Source organism: Chiloscyllium plagiosum, chromosome 18 (genome assembly GCF_004010195.1).
Source record: "Chiloscyllium plagiosum isolate BGI_BamShark_2017 chromosome 18, ASM401019v2, whole genome shotgun sequence".
NCBI classification, from domain to species: Eukaryota; Metazoa; Chordata; class Chondrichthyes; order Orectolobiformes; family Hemiscylliidae; genus Chiloscyllium; species Chiloscyllium plagiosum.
The window spans coordinates 24,839,798-24,866,915 of NC_057727.1; the positions used below are offsets into that span (position 1 = coordinate 24,839,798).

General features: G+C 38.1%; 1 protein-coding gene across 7 annotated transcripts in view; it reads right to left on the reverse strand.

The window, feature by feature from the left end:
• Positions 1 to 27,118, reverse strand: part of iqsec1b (IQ motif and Sec7 domain ArfGEF 1b) — a 489,188-nt gene that overhangs the window by 25,316 nt on the left and 436,754 nt on the right. For all 7 annotated transcript variants that reach the window (XM_043707985.1, XM_043707986.1, XM_043707990.1 and 4 more), the window contains 4 exons: positions 16,260 to 16,421; positions 10,861 to 10,983; positions 3,336 to 3,502; positions 1,192 to 1,331 (listed from right to left, as the gene is read on the reverse strand). In XM_043707985.1, coding sequence (XP_043563920.1) covers positions 1,192 to 1,331; positions 3,336 to 3,502; positions 10,861 to 10,983; positions 16,260 to 16,421 — 592 coding nt within the window. The remainder of the gene's footprint in view (positions 1 to 1,191; positions 1,332 to 3,335; positions 3,503 to 10,860; positions 10,984 to 16,259; positions 16,422 to 27,118) is intronic.

A 27,118-nucleotide genomic window follows, 5' to 3' on the forward strand; every position in this document is an offset into this window, starting at 1 on the left:
CTTTATGAATTTTCTCACCATTTAGAAAGTAGTCCATGCTTGTATTCTTTTTTCCAAAGTGCAAGACCTCGCATTTGCTCACATTGAATTCCATCAGCCATTTCCTGGACCACTCTCCCAAACTGTCTAGATCCTTCTGCAGCCTCCCCACTTCCTCAGTACTACCTGCCTGTCCACCTAACTTCGTATCATCAGCAAACTTCGCTAGAATGCCCCCAGTCCCTTCATCCAGATCATTAATATATAAAGTAAACTGTTATAACAATAGAACAATAGAAATAGAATAACAATAGAAATCAATATTTCTATTGATTTTCTGTTAAAATGTGGCTTCTGTCCATTTTAATCAAAAGCACTCTAGGGCATCTGAAAAGTAGTATAAAACACACAATGGGCAGACAGAGCAATCACCTTCCAATTTCTCAGCCTTAATTAAACGTTCCAGTACAGTGCCACAAGCCATGGTAATTGGAAAATCAGCTTATAGAAGCTTGCATTTTAGCAGTGTTTTTCTCCAGTTTAATTAACTTAATGTATGCACCATTGTAAGTTTAATGAGACAGCAAATCTTTTGTGTGTTAACAAGCTTAAACTGAATAAAACTTAAAAATGTTAGGTCTGACCAATGCTTCATTTGTGCAGCTCTGCACCTTCTCAGAATTTTCAAACAATGTCTAGTAAGTTGCTACAAAGATTTTCAGATTTGAATTTTAAGAATCTGTTTGCAGATTCCTCTTGGTAACATTTTACTGCTTCTTGTACTTTTGCTACAACTTAAAGCAACTTTTAACTGCCTATGATAAAGAATCGTTCTGCTAAAGAAGCAATTTCATGATCAATTTTAAATATTTTGTGCATACTTTATACAAAATAATCTTGCAACTACACGTATGAGCTAATCATTTCCATATTTAACTGACCACAACAGCCTTAATGCAGACATTCTATGGCAGATTAGTAATCACTATTAAACCATTTGGGAATGGTCTTTGACTGAAAATTACCTCAAGATTTTCTCTAAAATCAAACCATTTGCAGAACAATGTGCTGATACAGTGGAACATTTACAGGTTAAAGTCCAACACCCACGGTTCAGGCCTGCACCAAAAATATTTTACGTTCATGTCATCTCTTCTCCAAACTCATTAATAACTTTATACTTTGTCATACTTTGTCTGTATATGAACTTACTGGTTTCTTGCCCACAATCAACTTCTCAACCTTCTGAACCTGGGAGACATGATCCTCATTCGTCTTCAGTTCCCTTTTGCGGATTCGTTCATAAATTCCCGTAAGCATTTCTCGAGGGATGTCTTCTCCATCATCCACCCCTACAGAATAACAATCCTGGTTAGTCTCCTGCAAATATCTACTTTTGTTCCTGTACTGAAAAGTCACCATCTGAAAATGATAGAAGGTACATTTGTACAGATCAAACTTTGCTGTAACAATTGTATATACATTAGAATCATAAAAAAGCTCAAACATCTCAATATAGTATCCATGTAATGTTTCCATTACAACTGCAGCAATATAAACAGGAAGAGGGGTTAAGGATTCAGCAAAAGCACACAATCCAGATTTCCTTACAGCTGTGCAATGAACTAGTTGGAAAGAACACATGTTTGGTTGAACACATGTCAATAGTCTTAGGCTTGGCTGCTGCAGTTTCTGTGGGCAAGCTAGTATTGACTGTCAAGATATTGAAGGTGATGAGCACCTGAGCATCTGTACATCACCAAAAAAACAAGATTTCTTCAAACAAATAACAAACAAAAATTCTGCCACTCCATTAAGTTCATAAGTAACATTATTACTTAAGACTATTCATTGTTTTCACAAAGATTTTGCTGCAGTCCTAATTCTAACAACACGGAAATGGTTATTATCAGTGTTACAAAGCATTCTTAGAATCTTATAACAGCCATTCTACCAATAATGCTTTTTTAAAATTCTTTCATTGGATGAAAACAGACCTGGCAAAGCCTGCATTTGTTGTCCATCTGACATAGATTCACTCTTGGAAAGCAAGTTGCAGAGCTTGACCCAGAGAAAGAACTGCAACAGTCCCAAGTCAGGATTCTTGTGACTTGGAGGAGAAATTTCACGTGTTGGTGTTCCCACCTGTTTGCTCCCCCTGTTCTTCAAGCTGGTACAGGACACATGTTTGGAAGGTGCTGTGAAAGGAGGCTTGACAAGTTGCTGCAGAGCATCCAGCATATGGTACACTCTGCTGTCACCATGAACAAAAATTGAAGGCTCCTTTTTGTGTTGATTTTTTAAAACATTCACTGCATTTTTCTTCTTCCTTTTATTTATTCAGTTTCTTACTGTTCAACGCCAGCCCAGGCTTTCATATTCACTGCTCTAAATCGTTCCATCATCCATCTCCTTTAATCTCAAAATATTTGCCAAGCACAGCCTGACAGATCTCATTCTAACCACTTCACCCTTAGTTTGTCTGCACATTTTGACTATTTGCAAAAGTAGTATGTAATATGTCAGTATCTTTGCAATTTAGTATAGTTTTCCTCCTATACTAAAAGTGAGCTAAATATCTAACAATGACATATCCTTTCAGTACTTCAACTTTAAGGTGCTGAATTTATTTCTCTGCCTGCTCAATACACATTCATGAACTCAACTGCAACATGATATAAACATATTTAACAAATTACATAAAAATTAAACAATGATAACTTGCCTTTATTTAAGCTGAATAAAGAGGAGAATATAAGGCACAGAAAGTGAACAAAGTCCAGTTTAAGCTGGGGATTACCTTTGTTTTTAAAAAGAAATTGATTCATTGATTCAGCTTGTGTCCACTGTGCTAGAGCTAAAAATTATTTACTTTACTTTAATATTGTTGTTTTAATTTGAATTGCAAGAGGTCAGGTTTTATGTTCATGCTGCTAAATCTGTTTTCTGTACCATGTTTATAAATACTAGTAATAATGGATTTACAGAAGACAGAGTTGGCAGCAAAAACACCAGCAGCCAGTTGAGAGACTTGAGAGTCTGAATTAAAACAATGGTTTAAAGACAATTCCAGAATGACTAGGTAATCTTTATCTTACACTCATATTTGCTAATTCTACAGACAAGATATTGATATCTATCCTCCATTTTCTGCATTATGTAACAAACTCGGACCATGTTCCTCAGACATGTATTTTAGTTATACAGGTTTAAAATGATGTAATTTCTGTGCTGCATTATAATTGTCACTTTAAAAATAGTTTTTTATGGTACAGAATAGGGCTAATTTGCACGAAAAAAAAATACCCTATTCAAGAAAATCTCAGTTCAGCAGAAAGATCTTTAGTAACACTAACCTCGCAAATTCTTGACAAAATCCTCTAATTTCATTTTCCGTTCTGGTTTCACATTGGGACTGTACATGTCTGTGTTCAACAAAATGATTGCAAAGGCTAGGATGAAGATGGTATCAGGATTTCGGAACTGTCGCACAACCCCCGAATTGCAGATACAGTATCTTTGGCTACAAGAGAAGGAAAAAAAGATATTGCACATACTGTAATATTATGTCAACAGAGAGGTAACATCAGTAGTTGTATGAGAACTTCTCCAAAGTAATAATCTCTTACCAAACAGTTGCCTTACTCATGCCTTCCTTCAGACTCAGCCACCCACATTCATCTCTGCCATCTCCAATCAGTTCCAAATCTCTCAGCCTTTCCTTCACTTTGCATCTAACAAGCAGCCACCTCCCTTCCTCTTTGCCCCAAATTGGCCATGAGAGAGGTCTGTCATATCTAATATGGGAGCACAGCTAGGTTTGGGATTTTAGGAGTAGGCATGGAGCAAGTAAGGAATATATACCTCTTCCTCCAGCCTTGTTACTGGTGGAGACTCCCTCTTCTTGCATCTTTTCTGGATTCTTCTCCTTGACTCTCATATATGTTGCATGATTGCTGACAGCACAGCTGAAAGGCCCCTGTTCTGGGTCCAATGAAGGGAACTGCTCTAAACAGTCTCCCTCCTAACTGCTCCTCCATTAGCTCCGCCTCGAGAGAAGCAGTGAGAACCTATGGCTGGAGCAATCTGTGTGGGAGAGATAGAATCTGTGAATGGAGGAGGTGCTTTTTCTCCCCAAACTGACTATTCCTCCAATCACAGCTCTACAGTCACTTCCTGTATTTTTTAATCTCAGTATTTTATTATTATTTTTACTTTTGGTGTTGAAGCTGTCGAACTAGAACAATTTTACTACAGAATATATCTGTGACAGCTACTGTTGTACGTTTACCTACCCCTTTTCCCCTTGACCCCATAAATGGTATGACACCTGATGAAGGGGGCAGTGATGTACATAAACACCAAATAACTGAGATTAAGAAACAAGTGTCTGAAGGAAGAATGGAGGGTTGGGGGAAGAGGTTGGTATATCCTAAACCCTGAATAAGTTCAACTGATGCTATTAACTTTTATGGAATGGCATGAAACTTGTTTGCAGTCAAACTTTAATAGTCTTTAAGTCCAAGTCTGGCTACCTTGAATCCATGTAAGCCTATAAGGTGAATAATGTGGCATAACTGTGTTATTGCAAAAGGAACTCAACAGACAAAACTTGCAGAATGATGCTCTAAATAAGATTAATTAATAAGTTAAAGCTATTGTGAAAGTCATGACAATTTTTAAAAATTCAACAATGGGCTGAAGACATCACTGGCTAGGTCAATATCTATTGCCCATTCCTAATTGCCCAGAGGCATTTAAGAGTCAACCACATTGCTGTAAGTTTGGAGTCACATGGAGGCCAGAACAGGTACGGATGGTAGATTCCTTCCCTAAAGGACATTAGTGAACCAGATGGGTTTTCCAACAATTGACAATGGATTCATTGAATTCAAATTCCACTATCTGCCATGGCAGGATTTGAACCCAGGACATTACCTCGGTCTGCAGATTAACAGTCCAGTGATAATGCCACTGGGCCATCTCCCTCCCACGCACCACATGTGCTAGCTGTTTGATAACAAAGGTCAGCAGAAATGAGATTATTGTCTCAGTAGTCATGGAAGGGCTGCTGAACAGGGTACAACCTACATAAGAGGGTATATGAATAGGAAGGGTTTGAAGGGATATGGGCCGGGTGCTGGCAGGTGGGACTAGATTGGGTTGGGATATCTGGTCGGCATGGACGGGTTGGACCGAAGGATCTGTTTCCAAGCTGTATCACTCTATGACTCTATAAGATCAAAATATTTGATGAGGCTGCCAAGAGACAACAGGCCAACTGCTGTGCCTGAAGAAGGCAACTTCGGACTTCCAATGCCGAACACAATGGGAAGCAAGTACTGCAAGGGACATAAAAAAATTGTGCCTTACATGATAACTGGTTAGCTCAGGACAAAGTTGGCAATAAATTTCTTCGAGATCAGAGAAGAGACCCATGATTCTGAGTCACAAAAAAGTCCAGGTAACTTTGCACATACGGATGCTAGCTAGCTCACAATGGAGCAGTCATCAACTACTTGGAAACTGAAACGAGAGAAGTGATCTCACCCTTCATTCCAAACTCAGGAAATTTGAAACTTGGATGTATGAGTACAAGTCTTACAAGTATATGATTCTTTTTGCGAGCCTAATCAAAAGTGTGCAAACAATAATTTTAGTGTCATGAGTTGTTGATATCCAAAGTAAATTAAAAAAAGGGTTAGTAACATGCAAAGTGTGTTATTTCGGTAGAATACAACTCTGCCTTTAAGAAAGTTCACCTTTAAGGATCGTATGTGCTGTGTGCATACAATGTTGTGACTTTGCCTGGCAACTAGTCTGCTGTGTGTCTCCAAGTTGTTCAATACACAGAAATCAGTTGGTTTGTTGTAATGTCTGTTTTATAACTTGTAATATGTTTCACTGTTTCATGAACCCATCCCTAATAAGCAAATCATTATTAGGCCATCATCAACATGGCAGGAATGAACAGTAGTGGAATAACATCACGCTGAAGTCATCATCATGGCACAATCAACCAGCATGTTAATCCATTGGTACACACATGCTCAACATTCATCAATTATGCTAAAATGCATGAGACAACTCTCAATGTCTTTGTTCATTACAGCATCATGTATTGAAAAACTGGGAAGCATACAATTCCCTAACAAAAGTTCAGTTTAACTCATTTCAGAAAGGCAAGTGATCAGGATGTGTCAGAACAAGCAAGCAAGTGAAGGTCAAAAACACATTATCACAATGTCCTCAAAATTCCCTTGTTGAAATTCAGACAGAATTTGGAAAGTTTAATCTGCATGCAGAGCTATGCTTTCTAGATTTGGGTGTATCTGATACATTAAATTAAACTGTTAAGATTCACTGAGCAACTGGGGACAAAAATCTACACAGACTGACCACATCAGGATTAACAGCCAAACAGCTAAAGATGCTCAAAAAAAAAGAACCTTATTAGATGATCATTTCAGAGTCAGATTAACTTTCCATATTTATTAAATACAATGCATAATATTTAGACATAAACCTTTGCATTCATAGACCATATCATCGGCATATACAGAGAAAAGGTCTCATGAATTTTCAGTTGAAGAGTTAACAAATAACATTGTTGAGTTGATGATCACATTCATCTCCATGGAACATATCCTGAAAGATTTTTTAGACAAACCTAAAACTCAAAAGGTATGGAAGTATGGATGCAAGTGCAAAGCAATCCTTACAGGTTGACAAAACTAACAGGTCCTGAGTAACTCTACAGTTAAAACAAATCACTAGAATATACAAATATAGTAAGACATGCACGAAGGAAATACTTGCCCAGTATTCAATCAAATTTGCAAGGCATATGGGCTAAGGCGGCCACTGGCAGAAGCAATGCACTAGAGCAAAGGCTGTGCGGCTACAAAGAACCGTGCACCAAATCAAATGCACCACATGTAAAGAACATTGCACAGTTAGAATAAAGACCTTGTTATTTCAGCAAAAATGTCTAAATTAAATGATCAACAAACCAGAAAGTGACAGCATACATGACAAGACAAAGAGCGAGAAGCACATCTCTTACATGGTCAGTCTCATAGAAATCATCAATTTTATCACACCATTCCAACTGTTTGCAAAAATTCAATTATCCATCTTCAGGCAACTGGCAACTATTTGTTATTGGCTAAGATTAACACAGGGTAACTTCTATGATATTAGCCCAGTAATTTTTTTTTTTAACAACCTTCCCACATGAAGAAAGCAATGAATGCAAACCATGTGGCAAACAACTATTCAGCATTTCATGTGCAGGATTGCAATGCTGGAGTGCAAGTACTATCAATCTATCAGGACATCACAGATGTTCGACATCACAGGCATGCTGTATCAACAAATGCAATTGTACCAGCTTGATGTGACCTCATACTTGTTGCAATCAAAGGAATCAAACATCAGAGATGCAATAGAAACTGCAGCGGACTATTCAAGAAACACTTTCAGAGCTAAATATAAAAAGAGCAGAACACTTCACCTTCTTCTGAATTACTGGAACTAAAATCTCAGCTGTCTACTATGGATTAAAAAAAAGCAAGTTCAAAGGAAAAAAGCTGAACTAATAGCTGAGAACAAATCCAAACTTGAAACGACTATTGCCACAATGAAATCCTTAGGCGATATTTTTGCTCAAGTCACAAAGCTAGATGTAGGGCTGAAAAAGAAAGAAACAAAGCAGGATGGACAAGCTCTGCATCATCAATTCAAATGAAAAGATTGCTGGTTTACAGAAAGGGCTGGTGCAATCCCCATCTAAAACATATCAGGCTCAGCAGGAATAGCTACAATAACATTGGCTTGCACTCGTAACAATGAAGGAGAAAATGACAACCCTGCAAGATCAGATGGAGATGCATTCAACCAGGAGTTGTAAATCATTCATGAGACAGTCCTTTCAGAAATAAAGGAAAGTAATGACACTCTATTGAAGGAACTCAAGCAAAGCATAAAGGAAGCCACTGAAACAGCAAGTAAGGAGATCCAGGCTTCAAAGAAAACCAAAATCCAAAAAACATTGAGAAGGCTGGACAATTATTACAGAAGAAACTATACATCAGATAGGCAGAAGGCTACAACAACTTGGACAGAAATAGAAGGATTCAGGATGTAAGACCAGAAGCTTTAACATGAGCTAGAAATGTAAAGGAATAAATCTATAAATTCCAAGTGGCAACAGCTTGAGGAACCAGATCATTTAGAGGAAAACCCAGAAAAAAAGCTTAGTTGCCATATCTCAGGACAAACAAATTCTGGAACAGCAAATGCAGTCAATGAAATGAAAAACTGACAGCCCAAACATGGATGACAGACAACATGAATGGTGACCTCCAATCAATGTCACCGTCATGAGATCTGATATATCAACAACTCTATATTTGAGACCAACAAGCTTGCTTGTTACTGCAAATGGTTTAACTTTCATTTGGAAAGGAGAGGGTGTTGTAAGTGTTCCTTGCCTTTAAGAGAGCCTATTTTTAAAAGGAGTCCATGTGCTGTGTGTATACAATGTTGTGACTCTGCCTGACTGTGAGTCTGCACAGAAAACAGTTGGTTGCTTTAATTTCTGCTTCAGAATCTGTAGCATGCTTTGCAGTTTTAGAAAAAACAACCTACAGGGATAATCAATCCTTGTTAATCAACCGATTATCAAAATGTTAACACGACAGCTACAATGAGGAGAACTACTTCATTGCAGTAAAAGATCACGGTGTTGCATATATGTGCATGCAATTTGGTTTGCATGTTATTTAAAACAAAAAGGAAAAGTAGGAAAAAAATAAGAAAAAAACCTTGGATTTACAACTGGAGGTTATCCCAAAACACTATCTACTGAGTAAGGTTACAGAGTAAGGAATACCAAACTCAAAGAGTTTAAAAGTAAGGAGAATTTTGTTAAAAATTCCGACAATAGGATTCAGGGAACTTACGTAGGGTAGGATGTGAGAGTGATGGTCAAGTGGGACTGTGGTGTTAGATAACTCATGAGCAACATATGTTGTGAATAATCTGAAATTCATAGAGGGAGGAAGGTAGGAGGCTGACCAGTACAGGATTAGATCAATCAAGTCAGGGTGGGGAAGCAAAGATAATAGTTTCATTAAGAAAAGGGCTTTGTAAGAAGAGGACAGGGAGAAGCGCAACTGAAAAGAGTTATGACGAGTAGACAGGTAGAATAGCACATGTGGAATGGATGTGCTGGTAGAAGGCATGACTGGAATCGAATAAAACTTAAGACAGGGACAGGGAAGTTTCAAAATGGGTAAGCTTGGACGGGTGTCAAAAGACAATTGGCAAGAAGCATCTATTATAATAAAAAATACAATAAGAACACAGCAATTAATAGATCAAGTGGACTGTAATTTCAATCACAGATTTTGAGAAAATGTTCTAAGGTCTCTCGTGGTACTGTGGTAGTGTATATATCTCTGGATCAGGAATCACAGGTTCAAGTCCCATCTGTTCCAGAAGTCAGTAATAACATCTTTGAACAGATTATCTTGACAGAATGCTCTGCATTTTAGTCCAAAAATCCCACAGCAGTTCTTATTGGATTGTTGGTCAGACCAAAACCTAACTGATGTACTAGAAATGTTATTATGACACCGACTTTGTAAAAACAATACATCAAGTTAATCAACACAGCATTTCATAATTTTTAAAAATTTCCTCCTTGATTTTCAAGACAACAGGATTCTTTGCGGTGCACTATGTACACATTGCAGGATGAGGTGGATAATCTAGAAGATTGCAGCCAAATGGAAACTTCACAACTGAAAATCGTTTGAGTCAAAGATGTGAAGTTGAGATGTAGTCTGAAAAAATAACTTGATAGGAATTCTCTTTCAAGACACTGGAAACTACCTGTTTAATAGCTTAAACGTTCTGAAGCTCCTTGTCCCAGAGATCACTTATCCCCGCTTCTGACAGGTGTAAATTATACAATCTTAATCCCCAAGGTCATTTTACACATTTAAAATCTTATTGTACAATGGCATCTGGCACTTTGTTAACAGAAAGCAGAGAGGTAAGTATTTTGCTGTTTTTCCCTCTCTTGCCCCTGACCCCACTCTCTCCCCCACTCCCCAATGCAGATAAAGGTGAAAGCAAAACTTCACACATAACATGTTGCAATAAAACATGCGTTCACAACACCAACCTCAAGAATTGAGATATCCCTAAGTAATTTGTTTTGTCTGGATTTGTTGTGAAAATGCATTCCTGGATAGGAATTTCCCCAGAGTTGTAAATCTAACCTTTATAAATCACTCACTCTGCCTCAATGTCTTGTTAACTCTGCACAACACATATTAGACAGGACGGGAGGGTTTTCAAAAAGATACAGGAAATATCTGAAAGAATGTTTCCAGAGATGTTGGACTTTGATTCCATGGATAGCTGGTGCTATTCTCTTTGGATAAAGGAAGGTTGTAAGACATTGGGTAAATGTGTTCAAAAATATGAGAGATAGATAGTGAAAAACTTCCTACTGATTTAAGGATTGAGAACAAATTGACACCAATTTAAGGTTGTGCTGTATTTTTGCCAATCACATGAGAAAAAGCTTTTTCATGCAGTGAGTGCTTAGGATCATAAATGCACTGCAGGAGAGTCAATTGTGACTTGGAAAAGGAATGGAATTATTATCTGAAACAAATCAAAAAGCAGGGCTACAGGAAAAGGACAGGGTGTTAGACTAGCAGAATTGCTTTTGCAGGAAGCAACATTGTTTTTTTAAACGCTGAGTTACTTAGTCATAAAGGAAAGAAAACTTGTCAACTATTACCTGCATTATGTACTCAAAAATGATTTATCAACAACCACGTAGACCATGAACCACAATACCTGAAAGCCTCGATGAGACGTTCTACTTTCTGTGCCTCTCCTTGGACCCGAATGTGTGCCTGGAACTTTCTGAGAGCTTCATCTAATTCCATGCCTGAAAAGTCCATCTCGTCAACAACACAACTGAAATAAAACAAATGTCATTGATTAATTGGCATGATTTAAGGTATTCTAGTATTTAGAGTGCAGAAAAATGCTTCTTCTAAACAATTTTTATAAACATTTTTTGCTACTCTCCTTGGAGCAAAATAACTTAAGCTTGTGACATCGTTAACCACCATTTTGAATGAGCACGATGACTGTTCTCCATTAAGTTGCAGTTGGGGCCTAAGATTAAATAATTCTGTGGCTACATAAACAATCTTGGAATCTTGCCCACCACACTTTTCTTCACTAAATAGTTTGTATAAAATGATAAAGTTGCTTGGATTTCACTCAATAATAATAATTTAGTGCCCTAAATCCTTTTAAGACTTTTTCAGTCCTCAAGATCTCTCAAAGGTCAACTCAGTGACCAAGGTTTAGGTCAACCTTCCTAATATTTTGGTCGACTTTCTTCACATGGTTGTGGAGCAAAGAATATTAGAGTCATCAGGCCTTAAAAGCTAGCAAAGGCATGATGTGAACTATATTTTCTCACTTGACTGATCTTTTTACAGAAAACTTGGAAGCATCTGTGTCTGTTCAACTTCCTTAATACTTCAAGTCAATGACATTCCTAATAAGTTTTGAAAAGTCTTTGGATGTAGTATTACCAATATAATGGGAAACCTTTGATAAAGTTCCATAACAAAGGCTATTTCAAATATTTAAAATGATGGAAGCCAATGTAAAACTGTGAAATATTTGCATAGAAATAGTTTGGGCTTGTTGCAGAAGTGATATGGGGTTGCAGGAATTTAGACTCCTTCTGAGAATTTATTGAAAGAGGGATGACCTATACCAACTTCAAGCGAGAAAAAAAATTAACATTAAAGTCTACTTTACATTTTCATCTATTCAGCACACTTTTATAACTACTAAAGTGACATGCCAACTAAATGCAAACAATAATTCCAGCAATGGGCTTACATATCTAAATCATAAAAAGAATCAAAAACATATTAGATGACTCCACCTAGCAGATGAATAATTTCCACAATCTCCGTGGTGCTCTGTGTTGTTTTGATTCTTATTTTGGTCTACTTATGATTATTCCCTATTGTATCATTGAGCAACATTGCAAAATCAATGAATTTAGGTAAGAACAGTTCCTCAGTTGTGAAATTAGAGACAAGTAGATCAGCCATTTTTAACACTGACTGATTTATATCAGCAGGTAATGATCAGAAATACTATGTGCTTTAGAGACATTTGCAGATTATGCTAAACAGAGGCAGGATTGACAAAGTAAACTCTGAGGTAATAATAGACAAAACTGGTTTAAAACAGTTTATAACAAATAGAATTATGAATTTTGTCTCCTATCTCATCTTCAATGAATAAATGCAGAGCAGGACCTTACACACAGTGACAATCAAATTTCAGGTGTGTAGCATACAAAAAAAATTTGAAAAATGAAATGCAATCCTAAGGGTGTAGTAAGTTCTAATTAGGACATGGTGTTATAACCATGAGCTGCTCCTTACCCAGATTATAAACAGGATTGTGAATATGCTTTGCTTCAGGTACTGTGACATGCAATGAAAAGGGAGTGCGGTTACATTTCACATCCTAAGAACCTTTTCATTATTTCAGAATCTTCTTATGACAAGTTTAAATTTGCTATTTTTCTGCCAAGAGGCCAGAATCTATTTTCCTTGTAGTTGTCTGGAAACTGCCAGTGTGTAAACATGTTTTGTTTGCATATGATTATATTTTGATCAGAAACCCATTAATATAAGCAACTCGATCAAAGTAAAAATTCAATACAACCAAATGTTTTGTGCTGCAAAAAAAAAAACACTGGAGTCGGAAGTGTATGTTGAAACAAGATGACAAACTTATCTATGCCATTATTTATTTGGCTTATACTCCAGTAACTAATCAATGGCCTCAGAGCACAGCTGTTAGCATCTTCAGATGACTAACAGCTTTATTTCATTATGAAAATGTATATCTTCTCTCATTCCATATTGTACACAGATAATTGGAAGGTGTATCTCCTTCAAATCTGTCGCAACTCTCCAGTTCTTCTGGGCCTACTGACATAGGTGCACACACCAGGAAAATGATTTATAGATTAATCCTTATATTCAAGTTTTTCTTATAGTCAGTTATCAGTTAGGTCAGGAGAGATTACTAGCATTTGTACTTTTAAAAAAATGTTTATACTTAAGAAATGAAAGTTACTTTTCCAAAACAAGGTCAGCCGTATTGTTATTACTCAACTTCCCTTTTGACAGATCAGCTTAATAGCCAAATATGAATTTATGGGCAACTCTGCATAGAGTCACAGAGGTGTACAGCATGGAAACAGATCCTTCGGTCCAACTTGTCCATGCCAACCAGATATCCTAATTTAATCTAGTCCCATTTGCCAGCACTTGGCCTGTATCTCTCTAAACCCTTCCTATTCATATACCCATCCAGATGCCTTTTAAATGCTGTAATTGTACCAGTTTCCACCACAGACAACTAACATTAGTATTCTTTCTTGAAAAGGAAAGCAAAGACAGCAAGAAGCAGCATTCAAAATGCATTTCAGTTGCATTTGCAGCTGTCAGGGAGTAGATGACTGGTTAAGCATTTCAAAGAACAAATGGAAGAGAGATATTAAAGCATCAAGAAATTGCAGTGTTTGCTAAACCAAATCATTTAGATTGTTCCTTGCAAATCAAAACTGTAACATCTGGCCCAGGGGTCTAATATATGGGACATTTAACCCAGGAAAGATCTCATTATTTTGTTTTTGGACTAAAACTTGCAAAAGATGGTTTATTTTATTATTCAAGGAATATGGGTGTCAGTGTCTTGGCCAGTATTTTATTGCCCATCCCTAACTGCCTGGAGGTAATAAACAGTCAAATTCATTGTTGTAGGTCTGGAGTCACATGTAGGCCAGATTAGGTAAGCTTCCCTCCCAAAGGACATTAATAAACCAGATGCATTCCTATGACAAGTGACAATGTTTTCATGGTCATAATTATGCTCTTAATTTGTTATTTAATTTAAATTTCACCATCTGCCCTGGCAGGATTCGAATCCAGGCCCCAGAACATTTCCTGATTCTCTGAATTAATAGTCTAGCGCTAATACCACAAGGTTATTGCCTCCACCCGAAGAAGCTGTGTAAGGTGTTTGCATCTTTAAAAACAAGTTAATAGAATGCATTGAGAGTTGCATATACAATGTTGCCTTATTCAGGCAATGAGGGAGAATTCCAGACAAGTGAACACTAGTGATGGGGTCAGGAGAGCTCATTATAACAGCAGCCTCCTAACTGGATGTTAGGCAGATGATGAACATAGCAGGAACATCTAACCTAAGAAGAGAAAGCATCCATGACTCCTTAGTTCAAGTGATGTAGTTAAAGGAAATCACCATCAGCTGGTTATTCTCCTTTGCTTTTTCCTCTATGAGCTGCACTCTCTTAAATCCCCTTTGAAAAGTCAGGGAGATACCGTATCTTCAAAGACACTGAAAAGGTAAATCGTCAACCAATGAATAAAAGCCTGAGAATTGGCATACTCATTGTTCTAACTTACAGGCAAGGTGCCAAATCAAATCTACCTGATCTAATTAAGTTCTATGATTTAAACCCAATCTTCTTTGATTCTAATCTCCACGCACACAGATTGTCTATCTGTCTGTCTCAGTTAAAGGATAAATTAAAGAAAAATGAAAGAAATAATTGGCTAGATAATTAAGCAGTTTCCACCATCCAGAATATCATAGGCACATGGGATTGTACTTTGCTTGGTTTCTGAAGATACCAGTTAATACAAATAGCTTCTAGTAGGCTCAGAGGAATATTCAGTTAATTCTTATAACTGGGATTCTATTCTCCCAACGTTGATCAAGTTGACAACGGGAGGATAACCTGACAGCAATCAACCTCCATAAGATAGCTTTAGTAGTCACAATCCTTCTGACAAAATACACAGTTCAAAACTTGGTTTCACTTTGTGCTTTTTTCTGCTTGGCACTCACCACCCTGTGATGGCCCCTGTTAATATTTAAACATCTGCTATCTGTTTTTGGATGTTTTGTTCTGGAGATGCATTATGCTCGGTCATCTTTGAACAAGAATCAGCCTGCAATTAACTTACAGGTGTGATGAACCAATAAATCAGTTTGTATGTTGTCCTACTTAAAAAAAGAGCAAGCTGCTGCTCACATTTCAAAGGTTACCTTCAGACCTCAACTTTCAGTTCACAGCTACAAATCAATATGATAGAAATAAAGAAAAATATAGCGAAGGTTCTGAAAATATCAGCAGCAGAATCAGAAGGAACCAAAAAAAAAAAATCTATGTCAATGATCTGGACTGGCAGTTAAATACCCAAGGATTTACAACTTATCAAAAAGACAGGGAGATGGGCAGAGGGGGCGCAGGGTTGCCTTGTTAGCTAAGAATGAAATTAAATCTATGACACTGAATGACATTGGGTCAGATGACGTGGAGCCTGTGTGAATGGAGTTGAGGAACCACAAAGGCAAAAAAAAAACATAATGGGAGTTATATACAGACCTCCAAACAGTGATCAGGACCAACGGCACAAGATGTACCAAGAAATAGATAGGGCATGTCAGAAAGGCAAGGTCACAGTGGTCATTGGGGGCTTCACTATGCAGGTGGACTGGGTGAATAATGTTGCTGGTGATCTAAAGAAAGGGAGTTCTTGGAATGCTTACAGAATGGCTTTTTGGAACAGCTTGTGATGGAGCTCACAAGGAAGCAGGCTATTCTGGACTTAGTGCTATCAAATGAGCCAGACTTTATAAAAGATCTTAAAGTAGGGGAACACTCAGGAGGCAGCAATCATAATGTGGTAGATTTCAGTTTGCAGTGTGAAAAAGAGAAGGCAAAATCAGATGTAATGGCATTACAGTTAAATAAAGTTAATTACAGGGGCACGAGGGAGGAACTGACAAAGATCGACTGGAAGCAGAGCCGAGTGGAGAAGTCAGTAGAGCAACAGTGGCAGGAGTTTCTGGGTATTCACCGAGTTGGATGCAATATTCCCAATGCACTGCTCTCTTAACTGTTCCTTAATGACTTGACTACTTTGCTCTGAGGTTTACCTGAAGAAGGGCTTATGCCCGAAACGTCGATTCTCCTGTTCCCTGGATGCTGCCTGACCTGCTGCGCTTTTCCAGCAACACATTTCCAGCAGTTACCTCCAAAATAGTAAAATATAGAAAACTGGGTAACTTCAGAATAGTGAAAATTGTGATTTCTTTTGTGCGATACTTACTCAAGTACATCTCTGTTGAACTGCTTCTGCCGATTGCCTAAAAACTCGCCAATCATCTGCCTGCTGAGACCTTTCCGCTGAAGGAGGAAGTGAGCAATACCAACAGGTGTATCAGGAACAAAGCCACGCTCAATCAGATACTGCACACCTTTCTCAGGCTTTCTATGCAAAGAAATGAAAGTCAGTTAGATATTTCCAAAAATGATGTGCTGTGAAATATATATCTTGAAACAAAATATTTATTGTTGTACAATAGGATTGCATATACAGAATTTCAGAAAAAAAATTATGTTGAAAGACCATCATCACCATCAAGTACCTTTAAACTACACATTCTGACTGAGACATACACCACCAATATTGGGTAAAAACCTTGGAATTCTCTACATATCAACATTGTAAAAGCTCTGTAAAAAGGCAATCCTTTCTCAGTAGAAAGGATTGGCAACCAATGCCAATATTATATTCATTGAGAACAGTTACACCACTCTGGAAGCAGAGTCACACAGCACACAAACAGACCTTTCAGTCCAACTCATCCACATTGATCAGGCATCCCAATCTGACCTAGTCCCATTTGCCAGCATTTGGCTCAGATCTCTCTAAACTTTTTCCATTCATATACCCATCCAAATGCCTTTTAAATGCTGTAATTGTACCAGCCTCCATCACTTCCTCTGGCAGTTCATTCCATACACACACCACCCTCTGTGTGAAAATGTTTCCCCTTGGGTCCTTTTTAAGGTGGTTCATACTGCTTCCTCACTGCACCAAGGACATCCGTTTGATTCCAGTCTTGACACGTGTCGGGTTTACATGTTCCCATGTCTGCGAGGGCTTCCTCCAGGTGTTCTGGTTTCCTTTCATGGTCCAAAGATATGCAAGTTAGGTGGATTGGCTACTGTACAATGTAGGGTTAAGGTGAAGTTTTGGGTTGGGTGCGGTGCTCTGAGGGTCAGTACAGATTCAATGCACGGAATGGCCTTTTTTTGGACTGGCCACCAAATCACCATGATTTTTTTTTGTTTTGTTTTGAACTATCAGTAATCACCCAGGAAGCCCATTTTTGGCAATGCAAACCATCAAAAGGATGGGGGAATGGGTTAAGGAGATCAGGAAGGGATTAAATAAAAATGGAGTCAGAAATAAGATCATAACACTTAGGAGCAGAAATTAGGCCATTCAGACAATCAAGTCTGCTTTGTCATCCAATTATTGGTAAGTTTCTCGTCCACATTCCCCTGCCTTCTCCACGTAACCCTGATTTCCCTTGACAATCTCAGTCTTAAATACACTTGAGCCTTCTGTGGCAATGGAGCTGAAACGCAACCAAAAAAACACAATGTTTTCAAATAACTAAAGAGGGGTTGCAATTGTCCACAACCAAAATAAACATGGCCCACAGATTCCATATCGCCACAAAATGAATAGCTAGCTGGGTGAACCTGAACCACCACAATATGTGGTTATTGACATTCTAACTTTAGTTTTCTTTTTCTAAGTGGTTTTTGGCTTTATGCATATTCATCACTCTGGGAGCATATTTGTTTGCAATCTTTTGTGTAACATGATAATGATAACTGCAATATAAATAATGACGTTGAGCTCAGAATATATTAGCAGCAGTTTGATGTGCAATTGAACTAGCCATTTAAAAGCAAAAAAACAGCAGCTTTCAGTCAGAACCTTTAAGCAACAAAATAGCTGGTGCAGTATGAGCTTACACTGCTTTGCAACTTAATTTATATGTCTAAGTACTTCCCCAGTACTCCCCATCCACATTCATGGCAGTGACTCAATTATGAATGGAAGAACAATAATACAATTATATTTGTTAACAAAGTCTCTCTTCAAAACAAAATCAGTACAAAATGTACTTTGGAATAAATATCACTTGCCCTACCCTTCCTTCTTATTCATTGCAGTATCATAAAGGTATTAACAGAACACCATTTGATGTGCCGCTGTTGCTGGTTGTTGATTGGAAAGCTTCTGACAAAACTCCATGAGATCAGTGATCTAATTTCTAAAGTTATGCTGCTTTCAGTATCACAACTTCAAATCCTTCTGAATGGAATTCAGTGCAAAATGTCTCAATTTGAGAACAGAGTAAAAGAAAAAGTGAAAAACCATAGTTTGTGGACTTTACTTCTATTAAAATAAGATTTCAGGTCAGGTCTTGAGAGCATATCTATCTATAAATGGACTTTAAATTGTTTCAGGAAGCCATTTGCCTTGTCATGTCTATGCTGATTCTCTGCTGAAGCAACTCCGTTAGGTCACTCACCCTTCCCCCTGGCCCTTCTCTCTTCAGATACTTACGTAATTTCCTTTTGAAAACCAAGATTCAATCTGTATTTCACATTTTCAGTGAATGTATTCAAGATTCGCTAACACCTTCCAAACATGTGACCACTACCATCTAGAAGGACAAGAGCAGCGATTACATGGGACCAGCACCACCTGCAAGTTCCCCTCCATACCACTCACCATCCTGTCTTAGAATTATATTGCAGTTCCTTTAGGATCACTGGGGCAAAATTCTGGAGCTCCATTGTAGCTAAAATTACAGCAAATGGACTGCACCGGTTCAAGGCGGCGGTTCACCACAACATTCTCAAAGTCAACCCGAGATGAAGAATTAATGCCAGCCCAGCCAGTAACATGTGCATCCCATGAATGAAGAGAAAAACTGACCAATTGCTGCAAAAAAAATGTTGTCTTTGCTTGTTGTGTCATTTATCTCAATGAGAACTGTTTCTTTCTTTACACTCTTTTCCCTCATGATTTTGAGCACCTCTTTCAAACTTCACCAATTTAACCATATAACTGAAATTCTTCATATCTGGAACCAATCATGTAAATATTCTGTGCACCTTTTCAATTACCTTCACATTCTTCCGAAAGTGTGTTACCAGCACTAGGCACAATACCCCAGATATGGCTAAAGCTATGTTGTGTACTGTAACTTCTTTGCTTTTGAGATTTGCTGTGGCTAATTCTAAAGCTCAGGATCCCACATATCTAATTAACTACTTTCACATCCTACACTGCCACTTTCAATAATTTGTGGACTTAGAACCTCCTCCATCCCCTTAAGAGTTGACTTTTTAAAAAAAAATTGTTTGTCCTCATGCTTTCTTTCAGCACATATTGCTTCTCTGCTTTAAATTTCACCAAACACAAGTAAAGCAACTGTAAGATCTACTGAATTCCATCATAGTCCTTCTCACAGATAACAATTCTTCCAAATTGTGTGTCAACTGTAAAGTTTGAAATGGTGCCCTGCGTATCTAAGTCATCAATATAGATCAATTAAAGCCATGGCCAGTGGGTTGAGTGACAGCTCACCATTATTTTCTGCCTCTACCCAGAGGCTGAAAACAAAATTCCTATAGTTATTTTCAACCTATTCAGATATATTATTAAAAATCACACAACACCAGGTTATAGTCCAACAGGTTTATTTGGAAGTAACTAGCTTTCAGAGTGCTGCTCCGTCAACACAGCTACCTGATGACGGAGCAGCTCTCTGAAAGACAATATTTCCAAATAAACCTATTGGACTACAACCTGATGTTGTGCGATTTTTAACTTTGTCCATCCCTCTCTAACACCGGCACATCCACATCACAGGTATTTTATTGTTATGAAGATGTGGGTGTACTGTATTTTTAAGAGAGTTAAAAGCTAGCAGAACTACCTGACAGCACCAAGTGTTCTCAGTAAGGTCACAATGTGACACTTGGTCAAAAGCTAGATTAGCTGCTTGCCTGGAAATGACAAAACAGATTCGAATTAGGCCAATCAGTTTAATTTGTACCCCGAAAAATATCAAATGCCAAACAAGTTTGAATTTAGTACATTAACAATCTTAAAAGCCAAATGACACAATCCGATGCTTTGGGGATACAAGACCGCGGGAAATTGAACAGTTGCCACGCCACCAGCACAGAGACTGCCCAAAAAATAGCTCTCTTAATAACTCTTTATCAATCCGTGACCTGTGAAGCATAACCCCTAAGAAGGAAGATCCAAATAAAAGAGATGACAGCTGGCTAGTTTTGAAAACTTGAATTTTTGGTAAATCTGAATTGGGGGGTGGGGGTTAACTGGACTAGTATTGCAGAAGGGGAAGGTAAAAGATAGGTTAGAGGAAGGAGTTGTAAATAGTTGTTAGTTAATTATTCTCTGTTACACTTTAAGAAACAAGTTGTTAATTTTTACTGTAAGTAGTTCTTGGCTTCTCGAATTTTCACAGATTACTGCATGGGCTAAATCTTTTCCGTGCTGCTGGTTTAAATTAAGCAGGAGGGCTCACCAGTGTCCTAATTTATGAAAACTTCTAGAGCAAGTAGGACTTGAACCCATACATTCTAACAACTAGCATATGCATTTTCCTTGTTTAAATCTTGCTATTTATCTCTTACATTATTCGGGGAGCACTGTTCTCTTTTATCTTACTTGTAATACAAAGATGGAGAGATTCAATTTGGCAGGAGAAATGATAAGCCATGGCCTGTTCCAAGCTGACTGAAACCTACCTTCTGCCAATTGGAACTTTTAGGACCATCATAAATTTGATCTTGTAAATTTGAGCTATGCAAATTTTCCAGCTTCTTTTGCCTTCACTAATTCTAAACTGCTCTTAAGTTTCATCCACATGCCTTGCAATAAGTAATATCATCAGTGTTTTCTCCGCTTAAAGTGTAGGTTTATCAGCATTCATTCCTTTTGGTTTACCACTTGCACCTAGGTCAAAACTGCAATGGTCTCCTGTGATGGACATCCAGTAAATTGAATAAAAACTTTTGTAATAGTCTATCTACATCGCAACAGGGAAAGCTTTGGGATGGTCTCAAGTAAAAATTTAAAATAATGATTTTACCTTTAACTCAACTCTGACTATTGTTATCCAAATGAGAAAATTATATTTCTACAGAATGCAATTACAGTATCTGCATACTTCCTGGATATAAGAAGTTACATGTTTACAAAGCTCGCTCTAACTTAACTTCATCTCGAAAATTTAGTTAAATATTACTTTAATATTTTATTGAAGGATAAACCTTCAATAGATGCTAGATAGAAGATTCTTTGATAAAACAAAATCAGAGGTGCATAGCTCCTTGAAAATGGAGTCACAGATAGATAGGATAGTGAAGAAAGCTTTTGCTATACTTGCCTTTATACTCAGAGCACTGAGTATACGAATTGGAGGTCATGTTGTGGCTGTATAGGACATTGGTTAGTACATTTTTGGAACAGTGTGCGCAATTCTGGTCTCCCTGCCAGAGGAAGAATGATGTGAAATTTGAAAGGGTTCAGAAAAGATTCACAAGGAGGTTGCCAGGATTGGAGGGTTTGAGTTATAGGAAGAGCCTGAATAGGCTGGGGCTATTTTCTGTGGAACATTGGAGGCTGAGGGGTGACCTTACAGATGTTTGTGAAATCATGAGAGGCATGGATAGGGTAGATAGACAAGGTCTTATCTCAGGGGTGGGGGAGTCCAAAAACTAGAAGTTATAGGTTTAAGGTGGGAGGAGAAAAATTTAAAAGACACCCAAGGGGCAACTTTTTCATGCAGAGGGTGGTGCATGCGTGCAATGAGCTGCCAAAGGAAGTGGTGGAATTTGGTACAATTACAACATTTAAAAAGGCATCTGGATGGGTATACAAATAGGAAGGGTTTAGTGGGATATGGGCCAAATTCTAGCAGATACGACTAGATTAATTTAGGATATCTGGTCAGCATGAACGAGTTGGACTGAAGGGTCTGTTTCCATGCTGTACATCTCTATGGCTCTATGCTGCAGTCACTGGAAACCTGAAATAAAAGCTGAAAGTGCTGGAGGAGCTCAGGAGGTCAGACAACATTGGAGAGAAGAACAAAGTTAACATTGAGTCCAATATTTGGAGATGCCGGTGTTGGACTGTACAAAGTTAAAAATCACACAACACCAGGTTAGAGCTCAACAGATATAATTAGAAGCGCTATTCTTTATCAGGTGGTTGTGGAGTACACAATTGTAAGACAGAATTTTTCACAAAAGTTTACAGTGCGACGTAACTGAAATTATACATTGAAAAGTACCTTGATTGTTTTTAAGTCTCTCATCTGTTAGAATGACCATGTTAGTTTCACTTCTTTCATATGTAAATCACAAAACTATTTTTAAAAGTTACATTCACAGGTTAACTTTAACAATTGGAGTCATCCAGATAATGTGTTGAAAGTGTTAGCCCTCTGTGTTCTGTTACACACTCCTATATATATATACACACACACACACACACACTCCTACAGACACACACACACTCCCACACTCACATGCACCCTCTCTCAGACTTAGACCCTTTTACACTCTCACACAGATATTCACTTTCTCACAGACACTCAAGCCTCCACCCCAGACACTCAGAGACACGCACACTCCCACACTCATACATACACCCTCTCACATACTTAGACCCCTTTACACTCACACACATATACACTCTCTTTCACAGACACTCACAAACCCCTACCCCAGGCGCGCGCACGCACACACACACACACACACGTTTGTGGGGTGAATTTGTATTTGCAGAGTTACATTATACTTTGCTCAAAAACTGCATGAATCCATGTAAGATTCTGTTATTTCATTTTTTAGACTAGAATCTGTCTAAACACTCTGGCTCAGACAACAGCACACAGGGGGCTAACACTTTCAACATATTATCCGGGCTGACTCCAATTGTTAAAGTTAACCTGAGAATGTAACTTTTAAAAAAAATTTGAGATTTACATACGAAAGAAGTGAAACTAACATGATCATTCTAACAGATGGGAAACTTAACAAACAATCAAGGTATTTTTAATGTATAATTTCAGTTACATCGCACTGTAAACTTATTCGAAAAATTGTGTATTCCACAACCACCTGAAGGAGCAGCGCTCTGAAAGCTAGTGCTTCCAATTAAACCTATTGGACCATAACCTGGTGTCATGTGATTTTTAAATTTGAGTCCAATATGACTTTCTTCGGAGCAGAAAGCCTTTGCTTTTTATTGTTTGTGCAACTTCACCACTATTCTGATAAAATAAACACAAGTAATTTGTCAACTATAATTAATTGTAATTAAATGCGGGTCTATTTGAATTGCACTCACATCAGGGTTTGTTAATTTTACTAGACATTTCCATTTAATGCTTTAACCTTTACCAGAAAAGTCATATTCTGGAACATATGATTTATGAACTAAATATTTGCAACATCTGTGAATGGTTTGGATTTGGAATGATCTGCCTAAGTGTGGTGGAGGCAGACTCCATCATGGCCTTCAATTGGATTATCTGAAGGAAGAAAAAAAATGCAGGGCTTTGGGGTTATGCACTCAATTGCTCTTGCAAAGAGTTGGCACAGATGCAATGAGCTGACTGACCACCTACTGCGCTACGACCATTCTATGATTCTCTGTACCCCTCTTGAAACAGAGCCCATTATTTCATTACAGATTTGCCTGCCAGCATTGATTCAAATTTACCTGGGCCAAATCCAGTTTTCACCTCATGTGAATTGGTTTCACTCAATTAACTTTTTTTTAAACACTTTTTTTATTAAACCATGATCATGGTCCTCCAAAGATTCCCCTACTGACATTTGATTCACTGGACTCAGCTTGTTCCCCAGAACCAGATAATGTTGGCATCCTTGTTGATGTGGAACTGAATCTTGAAAATTCTCCTGAACACACTTCTGCAAAATGAAAGACTGGAATCATCACAGCAGTGCCTCCAAACATAACGACGATGGCCAAATGTACTTCACAAAACAAACAAATTAAGTAAAATTACATATGAATTTCTACTGCCTGAATTTCACAGTTTACGACTAAATTCATAAAGTTAATATGTTATGCCTTAAATGTTCAGAATGGGGGAATGGGGAAGAAAATTATCCTGTTTGATTCCTATATTCATTTGTCTTTGAATCAAAACTGTGAAGAACATTATCTTGACAGGCTGAAAAAAGTGCCTATGCCTGGTACCTGTAATACTCTCTCTCAGAATAATAAAAGTAAATGGACTTTGCATTTCCAAATAATGTCAAAAATCACACAACACCAGGTTATAGTCCAACAGTTTTAATTGGAAACACTAGCTTTCAAAGCGCCACTCCTTCATCAGGTGGTTGTGTTTCCAGGTGCTTCCAATTAAACCTGTTGGACTATAACCTGGTGTTGTGTGCTTTTTAACTTTATACACCCCAGTCCAACACCGGCATCTCCAAATCAAATAATGTAATTTGCCTTCTTTCCATTCCACCCAAAGAGAACACCTATTATTCACTTTCCCAAGATGACAGAATACCCTGGAGCCGATCCCTCAGGCCTCTTTCAATACTGCTTTATAACTGGGCAGGACAGTAGTCTAGATTTACAGAGAGTCATAGAATTCTTTTTACAGCAGTCAGCAAGGCCCTTCAGCCCATTGTGCATCAAACATCAATTCATTCTAATCACATTTCCTGCACTTGGCCTGCAGCCTTATATGCTTATATACTGTATTGTTCACTCAAAGTGTTTCATGCTTCTTTGTAGCAAAGCAGCCCATCTGCACCCTCCCTAAAAATAGGTCAGCTGCCATATGAAACTCAGCATGGGAATGCTGCATGTTGGATATACTAGGGAATGGAAAGATGCAGTACTGAACAGAAGTATTGGTTAATGGAAGACAAACGTTGCTCCTTTCAATTTAGAGTCTTTGCATAATTGCAAAGTGACTATCATAAAGTGGGCAGAATCTTCAGTGGGTTCCTAAATGACTGTTTAGAACAGCCTGTTACTTTCGCCAAAACAAAAAAAAAACAGACTTGATTTACTACAAAGGGACTTCAATACCAGTGCTGGTCACAAATCTATTAGTTTCTGAAATCAATAGCATGCAGAGGCAATTGCAGAATAGCTCCCTTATTAAAAAAAAACTTGAAGTGCAGAGGTGTGATCAGGAGCAGGTTCATGACCAGTATGTTTTTGACTTGTCCTGTGGAATGAAATGGGTCAAGTAGACCAAGTGGCAGTAAGGGGACATTTAGGCGATCGTGCCATTACCTTCATAATAATTAGTTTAGCAATGGAAAAGAAACAAAAACAATCCAGAGTAGAAATAATTAACTGAAAGAGATCAATTTCAATGGGTGACAATAAATCTGGCCCAGATAAACTGGAGTCAGATATTGGCAAACAAAACTATAATGGTAAACTACATTGCAAATTGGAAAATGAATGCAGAAGTTGCAGTTTAAAGATTTTTAACTGGACATGTTGTCACTTCTGACAAATCATCTCAGATGTACAATTGATACAACAGAGAGAGGCTGAATGAGGAGGGTGGAATTTTATGCCATAGGGTGCTAATTCTCTTCAAACTAAGGGGTTTTTTTGGGGGGGGGGGGGGGGCGGGATTGTGATTTACTTCATGGTTGGTCTGGGTGATCACCCTCATTGAGATGTGCAGCGTCTGAATTGAGATGATCAGCATTTAAAATAGGAAACATACGTTAGATTTATTGCTGAAAATAGAGACATGCTATCAGTGTTTCATCTTGCACTCAGCAGGACAGACACAAGAACACCAATTTCAAAGGAAGTAATTTGTACTGCATGAGAAAAGATGCTGATTGGTTGATGTGTTGCCATGACAATGCACCAGTGAGTACATGGATTTATTTTCATTTTAAAAAGTCACCATGCAGGGATGAGGCAGTCTGTTGGCATAATTGCAGTGACATAGGTTCACGTCCTACATGTCAACGAGGTATGCCATAGCATGGTCCAACTGGTTCATTAAAATTAAGAAGGCATTCAATGCCTGGTTACACTCCTTTGTTTGCAGAGATAGGATCTGGAGTATGAATATCTGCAGCTTCTAGCAATGATGAATGAGTTGCACTATCAGCAAAACTGGTGATATTAAATTGGCTGTCAGTGTAATGTTTTATACTTGAGACTGATTGGGCAAAGCTTGCTGAACAAAAATGACATCGAACATTAGGTATTATTCTGAGTTTTGTATGTATGGGTTGGCCACGAATAGTCAGTACTCTGCCTATTGTGAACTCCAAAGGGACAAAGTCAATATATGGACAGCTTGCTCAAGATAAAGTAACGTCCTATTGCATTCTTTATCATCTATGACTGATTCTCTAGATAAATTAGCCATATGGTCGAGTGAATTCCGACAGCCAATTCTGAGATCCAGATGTGTTGCCAGTCTCTTAATCTATATTAATTAAACTTAGTAACTTGTGTAGTTGATTCAGTTTTAATTACACTATATACTGTATGCCGAAATAGATGGGAATTTTCTTCTAGGGCCAGTTTGATGGGATGACCGCAAATCTACAATTTGCATGCTTTTTGAACTTAATTTGCAATTTGGATTTAATATCCATATGCAGTTTAATGGGCTCTATTCCACACACAAATTCATGTTACAAATGCAGCAGTCTAGCAAGCACCCTTTTCAGGGGGCTGCTGGGAAGGTAGGTTTCCCATTTAAATTTTTACCTCATGGAATCAGCGGCCTCCACTTTCAGCAGCAGCAGGAGCAGTGAGAGCAAGGAGCAGGGGGCTACATGCTAGGTAAATGTTTCCTCTTATAGACTTACCTCGTGAATAGACAGAGCAAAGGCTCAACAGGAGTGGACGTGGACACAAGAATTGCTGGGCACAGGAATTGATATATTTGGGCTGTGGTAAAAACAATGACTGCAGATGCTGGAAACCAGATTCTGGATCAGTGGTGCTGGAAGAGCACAGCAATTCAGACAGCATCCGAGGAGCTTCGAAATCAACGTTTCGGGCAAAAGCCC